The sequence below is a fragment of the Leptodactylus fuscus genome, chromosome 3 (assembly GCF_031893055.1).
Source record: "Leptodactylus fuscus isolate aLepFus1 chromosome 3, aLepFus1.hap2, whole genome shotgun sequence".
NCBI classification, from domain to species: Eukaryota; Metazoa; Chordata; class Amphibia; order Anura; family Leptodactylidae; genus Leptodactylus; species Leptodactylus fuscus.
Window position 1 is genome coordinate 224,111,434 of NC_134267.1, and position 26,912 is coordinate 224,138,345.

The 26,912-nt window shown below is 47.0% G+C and overlaps 1 protein-coding gene across 7 annotated transcripts in view; it reads right to left on the bottom strand.

The window, feature by feature from the left end:
• Window positions 1-26,912, bottom strand: part of CD2AP (CD2 associated protein) — a 64,033-nt gene that overhangs the window by 32,552 nt on the left and 4,569 nt on the right. For 6 of the 7 annotated variants that reach the window (XR_012715346.1, XR_012715347.1, XM_075269215.1 and 3 more), the window contains exon 2: window positions 11,365-11,525. Coding sequence is in view for 5 of the 7 variants with exons in the window: in XM_075269215.1 (XP_075125316.1) it covers window positions 11,365-11,525 (161 nt within the window). In the remaining 2 variants the exon portion in view is untranslated. Of the gene's footprint in view, window positions 1-5,189; window positions 5,390-11,364; window positions 11,526-26,912 lie in introns of those variants that run through there. The other variant, XM_075269216.1, reaches the window with a different exon arrangement.

Here is a 26,912-nt window from a genome sequence, read left to right on the forward strand (position 1 = left end):
GCACTTGTCAATTCATTTGCATATTTGGGAAAAAAAAGAAAAGGAAAAAAAAAAGGTAAATTTTTGCAGAAATAGGTGTGCAAATGCCCTACAGGATGCCGGGGGGTAAGACTGGTAGGACAAAATGACCTGACCTACTTCCTTGAAGCACCAAGGTAACTCAGAGATGTCAGAGACCTGAAAGGGAAAACAAGGTGTAAAAATAGAAGCCGCGCTGCAGGCCTGACCCGTGATCGGAGCACAAGGGGCAGTCACTGATTTGCATCAGGAGAGACAGGAATGTCAGCAATGCAGGCGACAGGTAAGCACTTGTCAGGAAGGAGGGCTACACAAAAACTGGATGCACTTCAGTTCACTACACCTAGGCTTGTAGGCCCCGGCCTTCCCATACACATGCAGGCCCCTGGCCAGGGTGTCCAGTGCAACAGGTCTGCAGATCAGAGTCAGCAACACTGGGTACAGGGTTATGGGGCAAAATACCCAAAATGTCCACACCACATGGAACCTGCAGCATCTGCTTGCAAGACAGAGCCCCTGGGCCCCCCCTCCTTATAACACTGCACACTCCCATAACGCTGCATCTACACCCCCCTCATAATACTGCACCAGGCCTGACAGTATTTTGGCAACCAGACCCCCATCTGTATACATAGTAGGGGGCTACATCTCTACGATTACCGCCAGCCCAGGCAGGGTTAATGGAGAATCTGGAATTAGCGGGTTGTGTCATTACGGACGGCCATAAAGATGTAATTAGCCCTTAATGACGGTATTCACCGGATTTACTAGAAGACAGGCCGCACCTCCAGAGGACGCTCCTCTCCTGGACCTCTGCCACCAGGATGCTGCAATCTCCAAATGTGGAAACATCTCCTCAGAATAACCAGCAATCCCCTAATCTACCCCCCTCACCTCCCCCAAAACACAGCCCCAACCTGCCAACGAGGAGGAACTCTCACAACTTTCTCGGAGCCCTGTGATGGACTGTGTGGGGGACTACTAAGTCCTGAGAAGTTTTACTCGATAAGACTTAAGACAAGAGATTGAGATACGGGTAAGATCTTTACGCAAGACTTGACAAGCTGGAAAGTCTTGCCCAAGTTTCTGATGGATGTAAATCCTGCGTCCTGATACTACTTACCTCAGGGAGTACTAGGCACAGACACCCTTTATATCCCCCACAGGGGGTCCTCTAATACCTCAGGTTTTCTGGACGATTCCTTTTATACGTCTAGGACAAGCGACAGCCATCATTGTGTCCCGAACAACCCTGCCTTCTCCTCTAATACACCCACAGGTGGGGTGGGGCGGACGAGTTAGTCCCTCCGAGCTATTCAGGGCTTGTGGTATTTTGGACGGACAAATCTCAGCCCATAAAACTATATTTACTGGCCGGCCACAAGAGCTAAACGTCACCGATCAGACACTCAAGGGGATCGGCGAACCGAACAAATAGCAACAAGTGTAGGATGTGATCTGCTCTTCTAGCGCAGTCTTTGCCATAGACCGTGAACAGCGCATCAGCAGCATTGTCCCCCTCCTGTCACAGTACAGCATAACTACCAGCAGCAGCATTGTCCCCCTCCTGTCACAGTACAACAACCAGCAGCAGCATTGTCCCCCCTCCTGTCACAGTACAACAACCAGCAGCAGCATTGTCCCCCCTCCTGTCACAGTACAACAACCAGCAGCAGCATTGTCCCCCTCCTGTCACAGTACAACACAACAACCAGCAGCAGCATTGTCCCCCTCCTGTCACAGTACAGCACAACAACCAGCAGCAGCATTGTCCCCCTCCTGTCACAGTACAACAACCAGCAGCAGCATTGTCCCCCTCCTGTCACAGTACAACAACCAGCAGCAGCATTGTCCCCCTCCTGTCACAGTACAACAACCAGCAGCAGCATTGTCCCCCCTCCTGTCACAGTACAACAACCAGCAGCAGCATTCTCCCCCCTCCTGTCACAGTACAACAACCAGCAGCAGCATTGTCCCCCCTCCTGTGACAATACAGCAAAACCACCAACAGCAGCATTGTCTCCCCTCCTGTCACAGTACAGCACAACAACCAGCAGCATTATCCCCCCTCCTTTCACAATACAGCAGCATTGTCCCCCCCTCCTGTCACAGTACAGCACAACAACCAGCAGCAGCATTGTCCCCCCCCCTCCTGTCCCAGGACAGTACAACCACCAACAGCAGCATTGTCCCCCCCTCCTGTCACAGTACAGCACAACAACCAGCAGCATTGTCCCCCCTCCTGTCACAGTACAGCACAACCACCAACAGCAGCATTGTCCCCCCTCCTGTCACAGTACAGCACAACAACCAGCAGCAGCATCGTCTCCCTCCTGTCACAGTACAACAACCAGCAGCATTGTCCCCTCTCCTGTCACAGTACAACACAACAACCAGCAACAGCATCATTGTCCCCCCTCCTATCACAGTACAGCACAACCAGCAGCAGCATTATCCCCCCTCCTGTCACAGTACAGCACAACCACCAACAGCAGCATTGTCCCCCTCCTGTCACAGTACAACAACCAGCAGCAGCATTGTCCCCCCTCCTGTCACAGTACAGCACAACAACCAGCAACAGCATCATTGTCCCCCCTCCTATCACAGTACAGCACAACCAGCAGCAGCATTGTCCCCCCTCCTGTCACAGTACAGCACAACCAGCAGCAGCATTATCCCCCCTCCTGTCACAGTACAGCACAACCACCAACAGCAACATTGTCCCCCCTCCTGTCACAGTACAGCACAACCAGCAGCATTATCCCCCCTCCTGTCACAGTACAGCACAACCACCAACAGCAGCATTGTCCCCCTCCTGTCACAGTACAGCACAACCAGCAGCAGCATTATCCCCCCTCCTGTCACAGTACAGCACAACCACCAACAGCAGCATTGTCCCCCTCCTGTCACAGTACAGCACAACCACCAACAGCAACATTGTCCCCCCTCCTGTCACAGTACAGCACAACAACCAGCAGCAGCATTGTCCCCCCCTCCTGTCACAGTACAGCACAACAACCAGCAGCAGCATTATCCCCCCTCCTGTCACAGTACAGCACAACCAGCAGCAGCATTATCCCCCCTCCTGTCACAGTACAGCACAACCACCAACAGCAGCATTGTCCCCCCTCCTGTCACAGTACAGCACAACCAGCAGCAGCATTGTCTCCCTCCTGTCACAGTACAACAACCAGCAGCAGCATTGTCCCCTCTCCTGTCACAGTACAACACAACAACCAGCAACAGCATCATTGTCCCCCCTCCTATCACAGTACAGCACAACCAGCAGCAGCATTATCCCCCCTCCTGTCACAGTACAGCACAACCACCAACAGCAACATTGTCCCCCCTCCTGTCACAGTACAGCACAACCTCCAGCAGCATTGGCTCCAGTCTCCCGTCACTCCCCCACTTGCAGCAGCATTGTCCCCCTTCCCATCTGCCCACCACTAGCAGCAGCATTACTACCCCTCCCTCTCCTACCCCACTAACAGCAGTGCTGTCTCTCTTCCCACCCCTCACCACCGGCAGCAGTACTGTTCCTTCCCCACTCGTAGTAACAGTTCTATTCTTCATTGTCCCCCTCCTGTCACAGTACAACAACCAGCAGCAGCATTGTCCCCCCTCCTGTCACAGTACAACAACCAGCAGCAGCATTGTCCCCCTCCTGTCACAGTACAACAACCAGCAGCAGCATTGTCCCCCCTCCTGTGACAATACAGCAAAACCACCAACAGCAGCATTGTCTCCCCTCCTGTCACAGTACAGCACAACAACCAGCAGCATTATCCCCCCTCCTTTCACAATACAGCAGCATTGTCCCCCCCTCCTGTCACAGTACAGCACAACAACCAGCAGCAGCATTGTCCCCCTCCTGTCACAGTACAGCACAACCAGCAGCAGCATTATCCCCCCTCCTGTCACAGTACAGCACAACCACCAACAGCAGCATTGTCCCCCCTCCTGTCACAGTACAGCACAACCAGCAGCAGCATTGTCTCCCTCCTGTCACAGTACAACAACCAGCAGCAGCATTGTCCCCTCTCCTGTCACAGTACAACAACCAGCAGCAGCATTGTCCCCCTCCTGTCACAGTACAACACAACAACCAGCAACAGCATCATTGTCCCCCCTCCTATCACAGTACAGCACAACCAGCAGCAGCAACATTGTCCCCCCTCCTGTCACAGTACAGCACAACCTCCAGCAGCATTGGCTCCAGTCTCCCGTCACTCCCCCACTTGCAGCAGCATTGTCCCCCTTCCCATCTACCCACCACTAGCAGCAGCATTACCACCCCTCCCTCTCCTACCCCACTAACAGCAGTGCTGTCTCTCTTCCCACCTCTCACCACCGGCAGCAGTACTGTTCCTTCCCCACTCGTAGTAACAGTTCTATTCTTCCCTGACAGCAGTGAGGTGTCTCCTCTAAATTCCTAAACTTTGGCAGCAGTATTGTCCCACTTTCCTGTCCCTCTTCAACTTTCAGCAGCATTTTTTACTTTTCCCTCCCCTCCCTTCTGACAACTCTGTCTCTCTTCCCACCAATCAACCGCCGGCAGCAGATCCATTTTCCTTCCTGCCCGTCCCCTATAGTAACAGCATTGTCCCCCTTCCCTTGGCCATTGACAGCAGTGCTCTCCTCCTATCCTTCAATCACTATTAGCAGTATAGTCCATGTTGGGGGGGTTGCACAGCTATCCCATTCTGGAAATCTACAGAATAGTTAGCATTGTTCGCTTTCAGCACTGGCGTCCTGGGTTCGAATCCTGCCAGTGTTTGTATGGGTTTCTTCTGCATACCGATAGGAAATGTAGATTGCGAGCCCTATATGGAACAGAGAGTGACTGCAAAGCGGAATATGACGGCGCTATATAATATGATCGTCAACACTGCTACTGATCCCGTGTGAAAGGGAAAACCACGGTGGAAACGCAACGCCATTTTTCCCGCATCGCTTTTCACAGAAAGTCCGCAGTTTTCCTTTTTCGGCTTTCCTTATACCTATAGTGTTTCCGTAGGTTCCATTGGTTAATGTTACGGTTTTGGAAATTACAGCATTTCTGGAATTCGCAGGAGGTCGCCACCAAGAAAAACACGACACAAACCTATGACAGAGCCCCCCCGAGAGTACAGAGGACGAGGCACCGTGTACAGGACGCCGCTGCTTACCGTTATGTTACGCATCATTCTGTGGATGTGTCACCTCCAGTCCAGTGATCCCATAACGCACAATAACCACCATTGTTCTATCCCAGAGAATGAGCAGCGGCAGCGCTCACCGGGGCCAGGGACATATATGTCTGCACACACCCTGCCTGTGGGAGGGGTCCGGGTCAGGACAGGACTTGTCTGCAGCTAGTGATCCGTGACAGGGAGCTGATCACTACTATGTGCAAGACTACAACTCCCAGATGCAGAGTGTAGTAGTTTCACACCATAGTCTTTTGTTGTGAAGTACACTGACAGAATAGCGCCCCCATAAGTCAGCCTGATGCAGTGATGTCTATACGGAGAATATAGGTAAATGACTACAGGTGTGGTCTGATAAGATACTGGGGCTCGCCACAAGAGGGCGTAAAAGTACTTCTCCTCGCTGTTCTATAAACAGGCTACTTTTGGGTAGTGCAAATCCAGGTTGTTCTCCTATCAGATCTGGATGCCGAATTTGACAAAATTTCTGCTTCGGGAAGTTGCCAATTTTTTTCTGCTTGACACAAACAGATGCAGATTTTGAAGCGGAATTTGGAGAAAAGTGCCGCTGAATTTTGCTTTTCTTGGGCCAGACCAAAATTCCAAATCCTATAATTGATACCTTTTTTTCTGACTAACACGAAGGAATAGCCAGAAGTAAGACTATTCTTCTCCTACCTTTAGATGTCTTCTCAGTGCCGCGGTTTTGTAGAAATCCAGGTTCTCTTCAGTATGTAAATGAGTTCTCTTGCAGCACTGGGGGCAGTCCTCAGCACTCAAACAGCACTGGGGGCGGTTCCCAATGTTGCAAGAGAACTCTCCAGCGTCGTCTCCATCTTCTTTTGGAACGCCCTCTCCCTGAGTCTTCTTCCAGACCTGGCTTTCAATCTTATAGGCCTTGGGTATAGCCAACTGTGCATGCCCGGGCCACAAGAAAATGGCCGCTTACACCAACTTACTGTGTAAGCGGCCATTTTCTTGTGGCCCGGGCATGCGCAGTCGGCTCTGCCCGAGCCCTAGAAGATTGAAACCCAGGACGGAGGAAGACACAGGGAGAGGGCGTTCCAGAAGATGATGGAGGCGGTGCTGGAGAGTTCTCTCGCAGCATTGGGGACGCCCCCAGTGCTGTGAGAGAACTCATATGCATACCAAAGAAATCCTGGATTTCTACCAAACGGCAACGTGGAGAAGACATCTCAAGGTAGGAGAAGAATAGCCTTTCTTAAGGCTATTCCTACATGTTAGCCAGAAAAAAAGGGTATCCAATGATAGGATCCCTTTAAGTGTAATTCCACAACACCATGGTGGTATAAGACAAAGATCTGCCAGGTAGTAGGCGACTATGCACCATGACTTACGGAGCGAGGTGACGTGGATGTGTAACTTCCTGCTGCTACTTGACAAATAAATAATTACAATGTGAATATCAAGTTTGCGATAGACGCCGTCTGGATTGTCACCATTCCAAGTGACAAGCCCAATGTCTCGTGCACAGAAACACGGGACTAGGGAGCAGTGAGAGAAGGGCGAGCCGGCCAAATAGGAATGACATGTAGTATATACAGGCGGCGTGGCGTATACGAAGACCCAGGTGATGTAGTGAAGTTCCAGCTCCCATGGAGCAGACGCCTCCACTGCCAGGAACTGCAGGAATGTTCCCAGATTTCTTATCTGATAAACTATTCTAACAATGCCGAGCTCTTCCTGCCCCGCGTCACCAGGCTCCGGCCCGCACATCCAGCTCAGGTTACAGCGGGCAGTCCACCAGCATCATGTCTAGGCCAGGGAATATCAGGTCATCCTGACTGCTTCACCATCAGAGGACGCTCCAACCAGTGACATCACAGCCACACACTTATCTAACGCAACCAGCAGAGGGCAGTCTAGGGAAGAGCGACACAATGAGCACATGCTATTCACTACCCCTAGGCCACCAGGGAAGTAGGCATCAACCTCTCCATCTTATTACCTACACTACCATAGACCACCAGTAAGCAATCACTAACCAGGTCATCACCTTAGACAACAGCATTATTCCATCCAATACTATACAACACTAGAGAAGGTAGCATTATTCCACCCAATACCATAGACCAATAGAGAAGGTAGCATTATTCCATCTAATACCATAGACGGTAGCATTATTCCATCCAATACCATAGACGGTAGCATTATTCCATCCAATACCATAGACGGTAGCATTATTCCATCCAATACTCTACAACACTAGAGAAGGTAGCATTATTCCATCCAATACCATAGACGGTAGCATTATTCCATCCAATACTCTACAACACTAGAGAAGGTAGCATTATTCCATCCAATACCATAGACCAATAGAGAAGGTAGCATTATTCCATCCAATACCATAGACGGTAGCATTATTCCATCCAATACTCTACAACACTAGAGAAGGTAGCATTATTCCATCCAATACCATAGACGGTAGCATTATTCCATCCAATACCATAGACCACCAGAGAAGGTAGCATTATTCCATCCAATACCATAGACCACTAGAGAAGGTAGCATTATTCCAATACCATAGACCACTAGAGAAGGTAGCATTACTCCATCCAATACCATAGACCACCAGAGAAGGTAGCATTATTCCATCCAATACCATAGACGGTAGCATTATTCCATCCAATACCATAGACCACTAGAGAAGGTAGCATTATTCCATCCAATACCATAGACTGTAGCATTATCCCATCCAATACCATAGACGGTAGCATCATTCCATCCAATACCATAGACGGTAGCATTATTCCATCCAATACCATAGACCACTAGAGAAGGTAGCATTATTCCATCCAATACCATAGACTGTAGCATTATCCCATCCAATACCATAGACGGTAGCATTATTCCATCCAATACCATAGACGGTAGCATTATTCCATCCAATACCATAGACCACTAGAGAAGGTAGCATTATTCCATCCAATACCATAGACGGTAGCATTATTCCATCCAATACTCTACAACACTAGAGAAGGTAGCATTATTCCATCCAATACCATAGACCACCAGAGAAGGTAGCATTATTCCATCCAATACCATAGACCACTAGAGAAGGTAGCATTATTCCAATACCATAGACCACTAGAGAAGGTAGCATTACTCCATCCAATACCATAGACCACCAGAGAAGGTAGCATTATTCCATCCAATACCATAGACGGTAGCATTATTCCATCCAATACCATAGACCACTAGAGAAGGTAGCATTATTCCATCCAATACCATAGACTGTAGCATTATCCCATCCAATACCATAGACGGTAGCATCATTCCATCCAATACCATAGACCACTAGAGAAGGTAGCATTATTCCATCCAATACCATAGACGGTAGCATTATTCCATCCAATACCATAGACCACTAGAGAAGGTAGCATTATTCCATCCAATACCATAGACTGTAGCATTATTCCTTCCAATACCATAGACGGTAGCATTATTCCATCCAATACCATAGACTGTAGCATTATTCCTTCCAATACCATAGACTGTAGCATTATTCCTTCCAATACCATAGACTGTAGCATTATTCCTTCCAATACCATAGACTGTAGCATTATTCCTTCCAATACCATAGACGGTAGCATTATTCCATCCAATACCATAGACTGTAGCATTATTCCTTCCAATACCATAGATTGTAGCATTATTCCTTCCAATACCATAGACGGTAGCATTATTCCATCCAATACCATAGACTGTAGCATTATTCCTTCCAATACCATAGACTGTAGCATTATTCCATCCAATACCATAGATTCTCACTAATGTCATTGTTTAGTTGGCCAGTATGGAACAGGACAGAGCAAACAGGCCAAGTACTTGCACCTCTTCTGAGCCAAAACCGCTCCATGACAACACTTCCTGCCCATATTCTGGTAGGGCAACGTCTTAAGGACACGAAAATCCAACTCTCCACCGATATTGGAGGTCATATTAGTTAGGATATGTACATTAAGGAGGGACAATCAGCTACTTTGAAGACAGTAGATGAAGTATGTGAACACAAACTAGGGGACTCTACCTTCAGCGTCCCCAAAACGGATTGCCTATATACATCTATATCTGCAGCAGCCCACTCTACTATAAGCAGGGTCACGAATATAGAAAATCTTAATAAATGCAAAAAATAAAGAAAAACCGCTCAAACCCAACCAAAATGAAAATGGAATGGAAACATACTTGTATAGGCTGCTTCGGAAAAATCCTTGACTGAAGAGGATACAACGTACATCAAAGAAGAATCTTAATAAATGTTTTGGGTATTTTTGGTATAAAATAATCTAATATGATAAGGGATTCGTGTGAGACTGAAGACATCTGGATGACACATTTCACTGCTGGAAGGATTTCACAGTGTCCTCCTTTTGGGTCCCTCCGAAATTCCAGAGGTTTAGCGAGTCTGAAAGAGGTCGGGTTACAAAGATAGGAACATTGATAGCTCAGAGTTGGCCACGGACCTGCAACAGGAATCTGATTGTATCTGCTCACTCGCCATTTTGCTACTGCGTCCTTTTGCGCCCTGACAAATAATGGGTTGTCAGCTGACAGCTAGGTCCCCTTATTAATATACAAGTTGGACCTGCACCTCAGGGGTTGTCCATCTCCAGAAAGAACAAAAGCATTGGAATACAACTTGTCCAACATACAGGGAGCCATTGGTGGGGTGGGACTCCTGCACCCCCACTGACCACAGAGTTTACTGTACACGGTTTACACATTCAAGTCAATAATAATAATACAGAAACCTCCCTCTAGTGGTGACTAAAATGCAGTCAGAAAGGGTTAAAGGGGTTGTCTCGGGACTGATATTGAGCTCCACTTCCGACATCACATCCATTGGTCACATGGCCAAGCTGCAGCTCAGTCCCATTGAAATGAATGCAGCCGAGCTGCAATACCAAGCGTGGTCACTATACAGTGTACAGCGCTGTGCTTGGCAAATAGTGAAGATACAACCGATATAGACCCAGATAATCCCTTTAAGTTTTAATAGGCTGCCCTGTATATTTTTAGGTTATTTTACACTATGCTCTAATTTTGTCCGACAAGCCCTTTATATCAATCCATGTGGAAGGGCTCCAGGCCTTAAATATAATATATTATAGTCTAAAACTACAACATACCGTATATACTCGTGTATAAGCCAAGTTTTTAGCACAGTTTTTGTGCTGAAAAAGTCCCCCTCGGCTTATACTCGCGTCAAGCTGGGCTGCAAATACATTAACCTTGATTCAGTGGGGATGTAATAACGTGTACAGGCGGTTAATCCCACGTGGCAATTCCACCCACTATATGATTCATCGTGAGCCGGCCGGCCGCATCACCGTCCACACCGTGACGGTATAGGGTGTCATCTCTGCCCGTGGTATCGTATGCCTCATTAGAGACTTGTTAAGCTTGGGGGGTACGGCGCCGCTCAGGTACTGAAAATGCAGACGGAGAAGCAGGGAGCGCCATCTTCCTGTGGACAGATGGTTCAGGGGCAGCTGCTCATCGCTCTCTGCCTTCAGCTGCCGCGGGTCCAGGCCCGCGAGGAGCGCCATCTTCCTGTGCGGGTTCGGACTGGGAGTTGGTTGTCTCTCTGCCTCTTCCCTGAGCTTGAAGACTGGGGATTTTCTCCCCCCACTTGGAATTCAAACTGACTACAACGAGGCTGAATATAGGGGATCCGCAGTGCTCCTATTCCGTCGGGAAGGGGTTAATAGGAGCACTGCAGATACCCGATATTCAGCCAGGATGGATTCCAAGTGGGGGGAAAAAAAATACCCAGTCCTCAAGCTCAGGGAAGGGGCAGACAGACAACCAAAACACCCCCTCCCCAGCATCCAGCATCTACTGCACCCAAAAACTCCGGCCATTTTAATTTTTGATATTTTCCAGCAGCTGCTGCATTTCCCCCTCGGCTTATACTCGAGTCAATAAGTTTTCCCAGTTTTTGTGGTAAAATTGGGGGTCTCGGCTTATATTCGGGTCGGCTTATACTCGAGTATATACGGTGTATATATATATATATATATATATATATATATATATATATATATATATTTTTTTTTTTAATGAAAACTGCAGCAGGATGGCTAAGGGACACAAATCCCTTTAAGAAGGTGTATGGGGTTGTGCTTACCTTAACAAAGTTATCAGGAAAAGCCCCTCTCCTGCCATTGATCTCCCCTTCCATCCATCCCTCTTCGTCCAGCCTCTTGACATTCTTGATGATGTCCCCGACCCGCATCGTCAGCTCGTCCTCATGTACCGCATCGTAGTCATATTCCACAACGTATTCAACTGCAAAGACAGGCAAAAAAAGTTAGGACAACGTATGAGACGGTATGGACCAGATGGACATCACTACAGCAATAAATGGGTTGAGGACAGTGTGAAATATTCTGTGTGCACTACCCCGCAGACTGACATGGACTCCAGACTCAGGCAGACGTACCCATTTCTATAAAAGACTTATGGATCATGTGTATCAGCACTGCCATGGGTACCAAGCCCAGCAAGTACAGGCATCTGCCCAAGGACATATTATTGAAAGGGGTTCGTTACCAAAAATTATTTATCCGCAACACACAGGGATGGTCAGATGGCTAAGACCCACACCGATCCTGAAAACAGGGGTGTTTTACCCCAACTGTAAATGCAACAGAGGACATAAAATAGTTGAAGTACAGCACTCTGGTCTGACCCATACCAAACAATTCATGTCATTCTGTGGCGGGGAGGGGGGGGGATTAATTTTCCGCCTTTAAAGAGGAACTTTCACCACCTTCAACAATTCTAGTTCTTAGCATGTTAATAGCTGTTGCTCCACCGATTCCAGCACAGTTGGACTTTCCTCTCTAGCCCCCACCATTCCCAAGCAGTAAGTGCTTTGTATTTTTGTGTCTGATGTGTTAAGTAAGCTCTGTATTGTCAGATGGGCGGTGTTAAGCAGGGGGTGTGATTCAGAGCTCCAATCAGAGGCAGCCAGTGTCAGAGCTCAGTCACACCTCTTGTCTGCTCCTGCCTGACACCACCCTCTTGACAATACAGACACTAGCTAGCATATCAGGGACCAAAACTGACAGCACTGATTGCTCAGGAACAGTGGGGGCTATAGAAAAAGTTCTAACTATGGCGGAATCAGCAGAGGGATTCTCCTCTAATGGAACCTCGCAGTTCTATTGTTCTTTACATCCTCAAAAATCGGCGGTAATCTATACAGCCATCTTTGCTGGTATGCACCTGGGTCCCAGAGATATCGGTGCCGGTTGTTTCGGAACCAATATACCTCCACTGACAGTGCAAACAAATGGAATTTCACGAGGGGCGTACCACTCAGTCCAACGAAGACACAGGCTGTAAGGCCCACCCTTCTGACATTGAAGAGACATCAGTGCCAAAACAATCGGCACCGATATCTCAGGCACAAGGGCACATCTCCAAGGACATGAAAGATCCTCTTTAAGTCGAGGCATCATCCTGAAATCTTCAAGTTCCCACATTTTCACTAGAGTAGGAATGGTGATTTTCCAGGTTTTCTGCAGAATACTTTTCAGGTTTGCTGTATAAACTGGATCAGAACAACCAGAGTCATCTCATTACCGTCAGAGTTAATCACTGCGATATTGTTTAGCTGAAAGTCTAGATAAGGCACGATAGAAAAAGTATATAAGGGATTGGTTGACCATCTAAAGTGTATAAGGTTGACAGCTTTGCTGTATAACCTGGGTCACAGTGAGCAGAGTCATCTCATCAGTTGGCAGGGGGAAGGTGAAGTAAAAGTAACAACCCATAGCCACAGGAAACAATCTAAGTGTCTGATCATCAATACAACCGCTGGGACCCCAGTGATCACCTGTACAGGGAAGCGGAAACAAAATGCTCCTCCCCAAGAGATGACTGTTCATTTTGCTGTATAGAATGGATCCAAATGAACAGAGTCAGTTCACCATTATCAGATGTAGATGAGTGAACTAGATGTCTTACTAATAAGACTTATCCACAAGACAGGCTATAGAAGTCTGATCATTTGGGGGGTAATACCACTTGCAACCCCACAGATGATCATAACAGAGGGGCAGTTGTGTGCATGCACATACACAGCTTCATTCATTTTTATGGTATTGAGGAAACACTGATATCAGCGTCAGTCACCAAAGTGAATGAAGCTGTGATGGCATATGCGCACTACCACGTCGTTCACACGGGTCAGTCAATCTCCCCCCTCACTCTCGGATAATGGAGTAGGGGGCGCCCTCCACTTTCTGATGACTAATATCCTATGGAGCTTTCTCTGTAATTTATCTCCCTTTCATTGCAGCTGCCATAAACAATACACCCTGTCTGGCATACCCTAAACAGTACCTAACGCCCCGATAGACTGGGGGCTACACTACCCATCTACATCACAGACGCAACATCCAGCAGCTCTGAACATGTACTATAGGAACACGATGTGGAACCCAAAACACCGAGCTGGAAGACGATCACAAGTCCAGGCTCCTCTGTTCTTACTTCAAAGTGTCTACTACCATTTCCTTCAGATCATAAACACTTGTAGAAGATTCGGACATACAGGGTGCACATTTTATGTCCGGACTATAAAAAGCAACTAAACACGTGGACTGGGAAATTTACACCGCCATATGAGGACTGTCTACAAGGAGGTGTAATGTGAAGCTCTCCACCCACCATTCACTTTTTATAACAATGGGGGGGTTTGGGGCACTTAGTGCAGGGGGGGCGTCTTTTGTACTCGCAGGAATCAGGGCCTGAACCAAACCTCTGCACCTTCTATATACCTTTAAGGTTTCTATTCCTAGGTTACAACTCTTGAGTGTCCAAGAGTGAAGCCAAGGGGCCAATATCCACCAGAAGGAGGAATATACGCCAGCGCAGGGTTTGTAGAAATGTTCGACAAAACAGCCCCATCAAGGGTTTGCTTACTTTCCTGGGACTCAATCGCTAGGTTTTTCATAACTTCGAGGATCTTTACTGCCCCTGTCTAACAATGGCTGTCAGCCACTTAGGAAAGAGTCGGACTTGGGCCTCGGGGGAAAACAGAATCGTCGGTGGTTTGGCTACAGAAGCCGCAGCCCTGCCGATAACCTATTCTAAGGATAGGACATCAATATGTAACCTTGGATAATCCCTTTTAATACCCAGGGGGATCGAAGAAGTGTCCATATGCACAAGGAACGACTACCACGTGGCGTCACGTAACCTATGTGGCCGGGAACTTACGGAGATCCAGATCAGTAATCCGAAAACTCAGATAGGAAGTAAGTGAGGACGCCACATGAGACTCAGCAAGTTTCAGTTCATCCATCTTTATATATTACTGGATGACAATTGCTTCATTTCTGATGCGCGGTGTTGACATTGCAAGGGATGTGAGAATTGAGATTGTCCTCAGCACTTTACTCTAGTGACCGAATGCAAAAGAAAAAACCTAAACCAATAAACCTCCTTCCGTTCTGTAGACACAGCTCTCGTGTAACCAGCCCCGTGTGTCTAGTGGCGGTATTTATTTTAAAGGAAAACTAAACCTATGAATAAGTCGGGTGGTAGAATAAAAGGGGAGTCCAAGTAGGTTTATTCTACGGACTGCACGGGCATTGGTTTGGCCCTCACCAAAACTTCAAGATCTATCTCCAGCGCACGTGACGGAAGTCAAAAATGAAAAAATATTTTGCATAACAAAAAGGTGAGCAAAAAAAAAAAAAAAAAAATTATATATGACTTAAATATGGAACAGACCACCACAATGTGAGGAAACACGTCAGCAGGCGCCATGTGCTGCCCATCTGGAATTAAATGCATAAGCGCACATTTACACTTCTCTACAAAGGAGGTTTTTTTGGGTGTCGCATTGGGAAAACCGGGGGCTACACTACCTTCAGCTGACAGAGGCCAACATGTAATAATCTGTTTCCGGCTGCCAAGATCTGTAGAGCAAAAACTGTACTCTGCATTCACCCTTCTATGCAGCCCAAAAATTTATATGACCGCCTTATCCGAATGGAGCTTGCAGAAACAACTGCATTCAGATTTCCAGAATTTTTTTTTTTTTGGCGCCTTGTTTCTGACGCCTCTTGTGAGGGTTCATGAGCAAACTCTCGCTTGTCCTTCTCGTTTGTGCATGCCGCGGGTGTCTACCGGCAAAAACAGCCTTAAGATGCCGCTGGTACTCGCAGATCGTTATGCGACTCCGGTGCTAAAGGGCAGGGTAGAACCCACACCATAGCCGGCATGGACCCCTTGAGCCTGGCCGAGCGAGGGTCCCTTCCCGCCGGGTCGGCGGTCGTGAGATCAATCGGTGTGTTCCAGATATTTTTGCAACGTGTGAATTTATACTAATTGAAGGACCAAAATAGGGGTCCTCCAAGTGCCCACTTACCACAACAATCAGTTCCATAGAAGTGAACGCAGCAGTGACGAAGCATCGACACTAATGGATGGAGTAGAAATATCTAATTTTTCAGATTTCCAATTTTGAATAAAACTCAACTACACTTCATTGATACAGCAAAGCATTACACACAAGAGCAGGAGACCTGTATACTGCTGACAACCCCAAGGCACTTGTAAATCTCTAAACTTGTCACGACCCCCACCCCTGTAGCGTCACATCCGGACAAACCATCTTTAGGAAGTAGCATGTATAAAAGAGGACAACACACTCCAGCAGACTGAGCACTTGAGGAAAGGACGGGGAGGATCCGGGTGTGGACACATCGGCTCGGCACAGGGAATTTCCAGGAGCAATCTGTGGTCATTCCCATAAATGAAGAAACGGCACATAATGACCACAAACCACAAGGCCAAGTGTTTACTGGAGTGCAGACAGAAGACACTGGAAGGATCCATGGTGGTCTCCAGACACCGGTCATACACCTTAGATTCAATACTTATTCAGCTGTCTATTCCGCCTGTCCCCCCCCAGGCACGGGGTATATATGACCAGGGACGGAATAAATGGCTGTTCTCAGAACTCATCACACATGAAGGATTAGTCCTGATCTAGTATTACTGATCAGCATTCACACGCCTCAGGACACGCGCTCCATGACGCCAGCTCACACCTCAGTCATTCGTCCGTATCAATAGGCGCTCCTTGTTATCACATGTCTGAGGGCGGCACAATCCACAACCATCACTGTACCGTTATATTTAGGGAACAACAACACAGTCAAGAGCTTAGGACATCTGCGTATCCGTAAAAATCTCAACTTGAGCCCAAGGCACCCCCATGGGCTTTAATGAGGTCCATTGGAAATCCAATCTATTTAACAGGAACCGACTTACAAAAAGTAAAAACCACTAAGGTCATGTACAAGATCTGGAACGTTGTTGGATATTTCTTCCGTCTCGACAATAGGCAGCAGACTAATCATAGATCTTCTATGAGGAGCACGGCGCCACCTAGTGGAATCAATACGGAGTTACAGGTGACACTTGTGATCAGACCGGTCAGAGACGGGGGAGTTATTGGCACTTTAGGCACAACTAGTCCAGGTGGCGGTGACAAATACGGTTAGACAGCGCCTTCTCATGAGTAGGACGGTTGTATTTTCTGTTTCTAAAGCAGGTCACGCTTACATAAAACATACAGCGGCTAAGAATAACGCCGTCCTCCGCACATAGGAAGGTCTGGCATTGTCTTGTGACCCACGCTCTGCACACCTACCGACGTGTTTACCTGCTGCGCCCCTCCCCGCGGCCAGAAACCACAGGTATGTTCTTCTCCGCCTGCAGAAGTGTTTAGCAAACATCTGCCCCACATAGGATGACATCACAGGAAGAAGAGCAGAACAAGGAAACCTAAGAAAAAAAACCTTCTGGTGTCAACCCAAGAACTTATCTGATAAAGGATCGATGTGTAGGAAACAGGACAGGCAGAGATCCAGAAGAAACCGACCAGGACAGAGGGCAAGGCGGGACACATGGCAGAGCAGGAGAAGGGTACTGGCAAACCGCAAGGGGGCGAAATAGTACCCAGCCATCAGAGGGGTTGAAGAAGCTGTAAGCAAATAATCCGGCTGACCCGCTTGGGTGAATGTCGGCCTCTCTCTGCTCAGAGCTCCCAAATCCCGCGCCATCAACCATGCAGGCATTGAATAGCAGTCCCCGATTTCTGGTTGTCGATGGGACACTCTACGATTGTGTGGGGTTACCAAAAGGGCCAGAGGAGGTGTCAACGATCATGTACATAGGCTGTGTTACAACTGGCACAGGTGACGTCATGCTGTCTCATTTATATAGCCAGAGACCACCATAAAAACTCAAATTTTTAAGGAAACGCATGGACAATTTATTTTTTCTAAATAGGAGGTATTACGGATCGGCCCCATAGTATCAGGTGGTAGTGCTGGTTTGGTGGCAAAAATGTTGGTTCCCTTTAAAAGACAACTGCAAAAAAATAAATAATAAGTTTGCTGTCGCTTTAAACCCCCAGCCTTATGTCCAGCCTTATCTTTCATAGCCTTTGTCCTCCATCATTCATGAGCTCACCTATTCCAAAGTCTATAAATACTACCGGCCACCTATCAATATGTACCTGAACACCTAGTCACACACAAAGGGAAACCAAAAGAAACCACTATATAAAATACTGCCATGAGGTATAGACAATGCCATAATTTAAAGACTGCAATTAAGATCTGTCCTCTCTCCTGTGTGGTGTAGTATATAGAGGACCTGTCCTGTGTGGTGTAGTATATAGAGGATCTGTCCTGTGTGGTGTAGTATATAGAGGATCTGTCCTGTGTGGTGTAGTATATAGAGGATCTCTCCTGTGTGGTGTAGTATATAGAGGATCTGTCTGCTCTCCTGTGTGGTGTAGTATATAGAGGACCTGTCCTCTCTCCTGTGTGGTGTAGTATATAGAGGATCTGTCCTGTGTGGTGTAGTATATAGAGGATCTGTCCTGTGTGGTGTAGTATATAGAGGATCTGTCCTGTGTGGTGTAGTATATAGAGGATCTCTCCTGTGTGGTGTAGTATATAGAGGATCTCTCCTGTGTGGTGTAGTATATAGAGGATCTGTCCTCTCTCCTGTGTGGTGTAGTATATAGAGGATCTGTCCTGTGTGGTGTAGTATATAGAGGATCTGTCTGCTCTCCTGTGTGGTGTAGTATATAGAGGATCTGTCCTGTGTGGTGTAGTATATAGAGGACCTGTCCTCTCTCCTGTGTGGTGTAGTATATAGAGGATCTGTCCTGTGTGGTGTAGTATATAGAGGACCTGTCCTGTGTGGTGTAGTATATAGAGGATCTGTCCTCTCTCCTGTGTGGTGTAGTATATAGAGGATCCGTCCTGTGTGGTGTAGTATATAGAGGATCTGTCTGCTCTCCTGTGTGGTGTAGTATATAGAGGATCTGTCCTGTGTGGTGTAGTATATAGAGGATCTGTCCTGTGTGGTGTAGTATATAGAGGATCTGTCCTGTGTGGTGTAGTATATAGAGGATCTGTCCTGTGTGGTGTAGTATATAGAGGATCTGTCCTGTGTGGTGTAGTATATAGAGGATCTGTCCTGTGTGGTGTAGTATATAGAGGATCTGTCCTCTCTCCTGTGTGGTGTAGTATATAGAGGATCCGTCCTGTGTAGTGTAGTATATAGAGGATCTGTCCTGTGTGGTGTAGTATATAGAGGATCTGTCCTCTCTCCTGTGTGGTGTAGTATATAGAGGATCTGTCCTCTCTCCTGTGTGGTGTAGTATATAGAGGATCTGTCCTCTCCTGTGTGGTGTAGTATATAGAGGATCTGTCCTCTCTCCTGTGTGGTGTAGTATATAGAGGATCTCTCCTCTCTCCTGTGTGGTGTAGTATATAGAGGATCTCTCCTGTGTGGTGTAGTATATAGAGGATCTCTCCTGTGTGGTGTAGTATATAGAGGATCTCTCCTGTGTGGTGTAGTATATAGAGGATCTGTCCTGTGTGGTGTAGTATATAGAGGATCTGTCCTCCCTCCTGTGTGGTGTAGTATATAGAGGATCTGTCCTCTCTCCTGTGTGGTGTAGTATATAGAGGATCTCTCCTGTGTGGTGTAGTATATAGAGGATCTGTCCTCTCTCCTGTGTGGTGTAGTATATAGAGGATCTGTCCTCTCTCCTGTGTGGTGTAGTATATAGAGGATCTGTCTTCTCTCCTGTGTGGTGTAGTATATAGAGGATCTGTCCTCTCTCCTGTGTGGTGTAGTATATAGAGGATCTGTCCTCTCTCCTGTGTGGTGTAGTATATAGAGGATCTGTCCTGTGTGGTGTAGTATATAGAGCATCTGTCCTCTCTCCTGTGTGGTGTAGTATATAGAGGATCTGTCCTCTCTCCTGTGTGGTGTAGTATATAGAGGATCTGTCCTCTCTCCTGTGTGGTGTAGTATATAGAGCATCTGTCCTCTCTCCTGTGTGGTGTAGTATATAGAGGATCTGTCCTGTGTGGTGTAGTATATAGAGGACCTGTCCTGTGTGGTGTAGTATATAGAGGATCTGTCCTGTGTGGTGTAGTATATAGAGGACCTGTCCTGTGTGGTGTAGTATATAGAGGATCTGTTGGCCATGACTATATAAAGGGTTCCAATAGTATCTTCATAGTAACCCACAAGCTTCAGGGGCCGCTAGTCGACAGCCTTTTGCCAGGGATCACCTGAGGATTGGCCATCCAGGCCTACAGATCTCCGCACGGCTAACCCTAAGGCTTCTAGACCATTAAAAGTAATGATGGCTAAAATGGCCTTATGACTAACCCGATCAGTCATGTAAAAACTCACATGGGAATATCTGCGTAGTGAAGTCATTGTACACTACAGACGTTACATAACAGTCTGGCGGAGGAGGTCCGTGAAACCAATTATTACACTGCGGGGACATAAATTGTAGGTTTTTAATAGAAATTTTTAGAAAAACAGGGCAAAAGAGTAGAATAAAAGCACCAAGAGGTGCAAGTCAGTATCAGGGATGGGGAGGAATTGGCTCACATGGTAGCGCTCTAGTTTATCGCTCCTTGTGCCCCTGCAGTTCAGGTCAATGGGACGGTGCACTGTAGTGCACCAGGTAAAATTACTGCAAGCAAACAGCTGATCTGGAGCGGTCCGACTCACAGGGCCCACACCGACCTGCCATTAATAAGCTACTAATAGGCGGCCAATAATATAGTGCTGGAAGTGTAGGGCTAGTTCAGCGGTGTGGTGAGGGACAGGATCATCTTTACTACAAGAAGTGACTGGAAACACAGAAAAGACTTTTTTTTTTTTAGCAGCTTCAGTAATTGTTCAATTTCTTCCTAATACACAGCAAGTTACAACAACAAAGCCAAACCCCGCCTGGAGGCAAAGCTGACACACTTCTGAAACCATCCACGTCTTATTACATACCGACTTCTCCGCTTTTGAGCGCATACCTCCACTTACATTGAAAGGGTATGTATACTTTTGCAACACTTTTTTTTTTAACCACTTCTGGACCGCCCATACACTATATATGTCCGGATAGTGGTTGCCTTGTTCTGACAGGACGTACCGGTACGTCCAATCAGAACACAGCAGTTGCACAAGATCGTGCAGCTGCTTTCACTGGGAGCCGGATGTAACTTCAGCCGGAGCTCCCAGAGAGAAGACAGGGAAGGTTTATTCCCATCCCTGCCATCTCGATGGCTGTGTATACGGCGCTCAATGAGCGCTATATACACGGCTATGGGCACTGCCATGTTGCGGCCGCCCTCTGACCCAGCGGTCTTGCAAGAGCTGCTGGGTCCTACAGGACCCAGATCAGCCCTGTATACAGCATGCAGGAGGCTGGATTCCTCCTGCAACTGGGGCTAAATGTACCAGCCCCAGCTATAGGAGAAATCAGCCTCCAATACAAAAAAAAGTGATTAGATGTCCCCAAAGGTCTCTTATCACCTTATGGGAACACAATCTGAAAAAAAAAAAAAAAAAAAAAAAATTTAATTAAAAAGTTTTAAAAAAAATGAAATAAAATGTAAAAAAATAAGTAAAATAATTCGCCAATAAAACCCCATAATTAAAGGTTATAGCCCCACCCCCGACGACCCCATATAAAATAAAAGTTACCGTAATGGAGAGGAAAAACTATTTTATAAAGTTTTTCAGTTGTACTTTGTGTTATTAAATAAAAAAAATTAAAAAAAGAAAAAAAGTGAAAACCAGACAATTTCCTTCCTATTATGTTTATATTTTCCCGGATTTAAAAAAAAAAATTAAAACACATTCGAAAATAAAAACAACATAAAAATAAAGCCCGATGTGTCCCCGAAAAAAGACGCAAAAATTAGTTGACAGACATACGGGAAAAATGTTACAGCCCTCTAAACTGTACATACAAAAAAAACCGAAAATGTGTCTGGTCCTGGACCACAAATTGGCCCGGTACTGAAGTGGTTAATTAATTCTATACATTAAAAATATTGGTGCGTCTCCTAGGTAACAGACTACAAACAGACTCCGAGTGTGGTCGGTTCCATCCGTCCGATAGATTTGGTTCAGGTATCAATTTTAAGGGAGTCTGTTATCCCAACCAAGTCCTGCAAATAAGGTTCGGGTTACCTGAATCAAACTTAGGCCGGGACCCCTCGTGGCGTCAACACTGTAGGTTCCCTGCAGCAACTAGCAATGAATTTGTCACCACTTACCTCCTTGGAGTAACGAGGGCGTTGCTGTTGCTCCGAGGAGGTAAGTGGTGATAAATTCATTGCACCAAAGGGTTCATTTGTCTATTGCCAGGTGATCCTAACCTATCTGAGGGTAAGTTCAAATGGGTTTTTTGGACCAGAACCTGAGGCGGAGGCCACCTCAGATTCCGGACCAAAAAACGGGCAGCCGTGACTGAATGCCGATGCACTGCACCAGTATCCAGTCGCGCACTCTGCTGTGGATTAGGCCTAGTCCAGAGGAGGGAGTGTCTTCAGGCGGATTCGTGAAGTGACTAGGCCTGAAGAATGAAGATTTTGAGGCGGATACGGCATCAAAATCCTGACCAAAAAACGCCATGTGAACTTACCCTAACTACACGGCTGGGTTAGAGTGACCAATTCCCCTTAACATGCCCCCAAAGAACCACAGCGACTTATAACTACGCCCCATCCAGTTGTGTCATGGAGTCGGCCATTTAGACAGAGGATTTGCTCTGTAGGTTGCGCCATTTTCCTTTCAAACATGACAATCCCCAACAGTGGTGTGAACAGAGCCTAAGTGGACTATATTAATTTCATCTTCCGTAAAATGAAACGCACGTGTGTCTGAAGCGCTCACATTACCCCCGGCTTCTAGATCCATCTATTCCCAGGACACAAACCCGCCATTACTCCGCAGGCTGATAAGAGATCTCCAACTGATATCGTCATGGATATTAACACTCAGGGCACTCAGGGTTAACCTTTAATTTTGAGAATCAATTGACATCTGGAGATCATCTTCATAAAGTATTAAGTAACTTTATTACCACGTTCCTTGTACTGATCTTGAGTCACCTCCGATCTTCCCATTAGCTTTCATTCTGCTGCCCTGCACGCTCACTTTACTCCCTGCTGCGTAAAAATGAAACCTGTGACTGGCATATATAGCCAGGGGTCCTGTATACGGTCACGGCTGGGGATGCAAGTACTTGTTTATATCCCCAATAGTCGCCCTATCAAGTCCTAAAAATACAAACTTGACCACTCCTTTAAGACTCCTCCGGTCTTAGGTTGCTTTGGGGGCAAAGATTATCTTAAAGAGCACCTTTCATGTCCTCGGGCACATGCGGTTTTATATATCACTAGAAAGCAGACAGTGCGCCGTATTCAGCGCACTGTTGGTTTTCCCGTTATGTGCCCTGGGGCAAGAGATATCGGTGTCGTTATGGATGTCTCTCCGCCGTCAGAAGGGCGTCCCTGACAGTTTAGCTGGGCGGTGAGGAACGCCCGTCCTGACAATACCGTCCATAGCGCTGTACTGTCATAGGGGGTGTACCTTAGCGCCCAGCGACATTACTTGTCCATAGACTAGTACAGATGAGCACTGAGGCCTGTACATTTGTATCACATCTATGCTTGGTATGGCAGCTCAGCCCCCTTACTTGAATGGGACTGAGCTGCGATCTGGCCATGTGACCACATGACCTGAAGCAGGAGCAGCGCTCAGCACTGATCAGTGGGAACCCCATCGATGACCTACCCTAAGCATAGATCCCCGAAAACCCCTTAGGGGGGACACTAATGAGGTCATCGGGAGTGTGCAAGATACAAAGCAAACAAGTCACAGCTCAGCCACAGGTTCAGTTTACACAACAATTCGGATTCACCAAACTCTGTGCAATTCTGCACTGCAAGACTGACTGTGAACAGGGGGATGTTGACTCTGCTGAGCTGTTATGTATACTTACTGAAGCAACCATGGCCGCCTCAGCCTGCCCCGTACAGGTGCTTGTGGGTACGAACGAAAATAAAAAATAATACACATCAGACGTTGGTCCAGAGACAACACCTGCAAGTGACGTCAGAGCCTGCAGATGGCAGCGCTCTTTCCTGCCCGCCGTAACGTGGAGGAAGTGAGTGTAACCTGTAAGCATCGTGCACACAATACAACAAATCCTACTACTGCTGCAGATACGGACGGTCCATATCAGATGCCACAAGTATATACACAATGTATGCCATCAAAACCATCGGCAGAGATCAATACAAACAACGGTTCAGCACAGCGTTCTCATCACTGAGGGGCACGTAGGACTAAAATAGTGATGGAATAGATTGCAAGCTCTTGGGATCAGGGCTGTCACTCTTATGTCAATAGATGTATTACACTAACTTTACATTTTGTTTTTTTTGTTTTTTTAAGGCCCCCTTATTACTATAGCTGTGACTTTACTGCTTACCTAGCATAGCGACTTACATTGCCTAGTGGCTACGTTTGGTACCGCGGTTTTCAATAGGACTGAGCTTTCAGCATGTCCATGTGACCAATGGAGGTCAGGTCAATGACCTGAAGAGGAACTGGACAACCCCTTTAAGTCTTTCCTAAATGAGGAAATCGAGAATATTGGAGAGCCTTAAAGGGACATTAACACAAAAATTGTCCTGCGTCTGGCTAGAAGACAACTGGCTGCAGCAGGAGCCTCTCCTCCCCACAGTAGGATAAATAGATTATTTCTCACTTGCTTGGCTATGTCTGGTCCTTTACATGGGGAAAACCAACGGGAGATTAACCCCTTGGGTTCTCTGCATTATTTCTACAAGACAGATTATATATATATATATATATATATATATATATATAGCGTATTACATATACATACGTTTCTAGGTTTACTGTCCTTTTAAGGTTTTCTTTCTTTCTATTTGTGTTTCAGGAAGCCCAAATATGAGGAAGACAAAAAAAAACAAAGCGACTACAGGAAAGTGCCTGGTGTAAGATGTAAATCCGAGCCAAGAAGGCACAGAGCGGACTCATGGCACAAAGCAGCACTTCCTCCTGTCTGCCTTCTAAGATCTGACTATATCAGGGCTCTAAAAGCATTATAACAGCCCAGGCTTGTATACCCTGTTAGGGCAAGTAGTCATCAATGAGGGCCCCCTGATCTAGTGCACTTGATGTAACCGTACATTTCATTCCAATGGTCGCCATGTAATACCACATTTCTCCTGTAGTGGCGCTGCAGGGTAAACTCCTGGCCAAGGCTTTCTCAAGCATCTTATCTGCTTGCAGAGGGTCCCGGGACGTAGTGACCACAGGGTAAACTAAATGCAAGTCTGACTCCTGGAAACATCTCGGGCCCTGCGATTGCAAATACAAGAGACTTAATAGGATTTTGCACCTGGTCCTCTTCTGCTACAAGACGCCTTGTATAGCCAAGAAAGTGTAATGAGGCAGCACATTCCTGAGACGCAAGAGAACAAGGAAACCTGGGAGAGTCTGTAAGTAATGAATCAACATCTTGTGAGTGGTACTCCGCACCCAAATCTATGGGCATCCCCTGCCGCCAACAGATCAGGGAGATGCTGCTGTGGGTGGTGTGAAACTACAACTCCCAGCATGCCCCGAGGACAGCAGAGATGTTGGGAGTCCTGAAGGTTTGCTGCCCCCTGTTCTACGTGTCACACAGCCGGTTTAAAGGCCCTATTACAGGATATGGGTTTTTGGGGGTTACATGTCGGGGTCCAATCTTTGTACCCCCCCCCCCATCACCCCTCCAACTATGGATGAATATAGGGAATTATATGGAGCAATGGCTACTAACCCCCAATAATAGCGCTCCATGTAACAAGTGGGAAAGTCCTTTTTTGTCTTGCATACCCCCCTCCCCCCGTGTGCATACCCCTTGTGCCAAGAGACATAGTTAACGCTTTTGACAGAAACTAAAGGGTTAAAGAGGTTTTCTGGGACCTATCCTTAGGATGGTCATCCATGGGGCTCTGACAACTGGGGCCCCTACAGAGCAGATGATTGACGAGGCAACAGCTCCTCTCTGTGCCGATGTGGACATGTGGTACTGCAGCAGCTCAGCCCCATTCAAGTGAACGGGGCTTCACTACTATATTAAGTACGGTAACCTCTTCAACCTACTTATCTGTAAGGTTTTGATTGTCAGATCTCTCATCGATTCCTAAAAAGGAAAGGAGGACAGGCTGTAAAGCTAAAAATGTCCCCCGCATACATGCACATGGGGTCCAGTCGAGTGTGCAAGTGTCCTGTAGGGTCCATTAGTCTTGACAGCCCTGTATGGACATATAGACGGTACATGAATGTATAGTGTATATCCTATTAGCTACTTGGGGGCATAGGTAAACAAGGCCCAAATAGGTTTGCCCATACTTGCAGAGCACATTGTGTTCCTGTACAGAGACCCTGGCCGGCCCTGCATCATAATCCAATGTTGTAGTGGTAAAGATAATCCGGCGGCAGCAGCTGTCTCCTGGGCAGGCGGCCCCACCAAGATCAGACCTCAGGGCTGCTATACCGTGTCCCTGCCACCTCCTGATCTTATCTGCAGGGTATTGTACAGGCCCGTCCTCACCTCCACCCCAGGCTGCCCCCATGTACTCAATACAATACCAGGACCAAGCCCATCTGGGGCCCGAGCACTGGTCACTAAGGAGGTGACCCTACAACCCGGAACCTGCAGATACACAAATAGAATAACAGAATTACAGTAAAGACTGACATACCGCCATAGTCTGAAAGCAGAAGGACGTGGGACATAGGATAAAAGGGGCAACACCTTTACGTTTCTGAATTATTCATACAGTACTAACCTATACACACACACAGTACTACCATATACACTCACCGGCCACTTTATTAGGTACACCTGTCCAACTGCTCGTTAACACTTAATTTCTAATCAGCCAATCACATGGCGGCAACTCAGTGCATTTAGGCATGTAGACATGGTCAAGACAATCTCCTGCAGTTCAAACCGAGCATCAGTATGGGGAAGAAAGGTGATTTGAGTGCCTTTGAACGTGGCATGGTTGTTGGTGCCAGAAGGGCTCGTCTGAGTATTTCAGAAACTGCTGATCTACTGGGATTTTCACGCACAACCATCTCTAGGGTTTACAGAGAATGGTCCGAAAAAGAAAAAACATCCAGTGAGCGGCAGTTCTGTGGGCGGAAATGCGTTGTTGATGCCAGACTGGCTCGAGCTGATAGAAAGGCAACAGTGACTCAAATAGCCACCCGTTACAACCAAGGTAG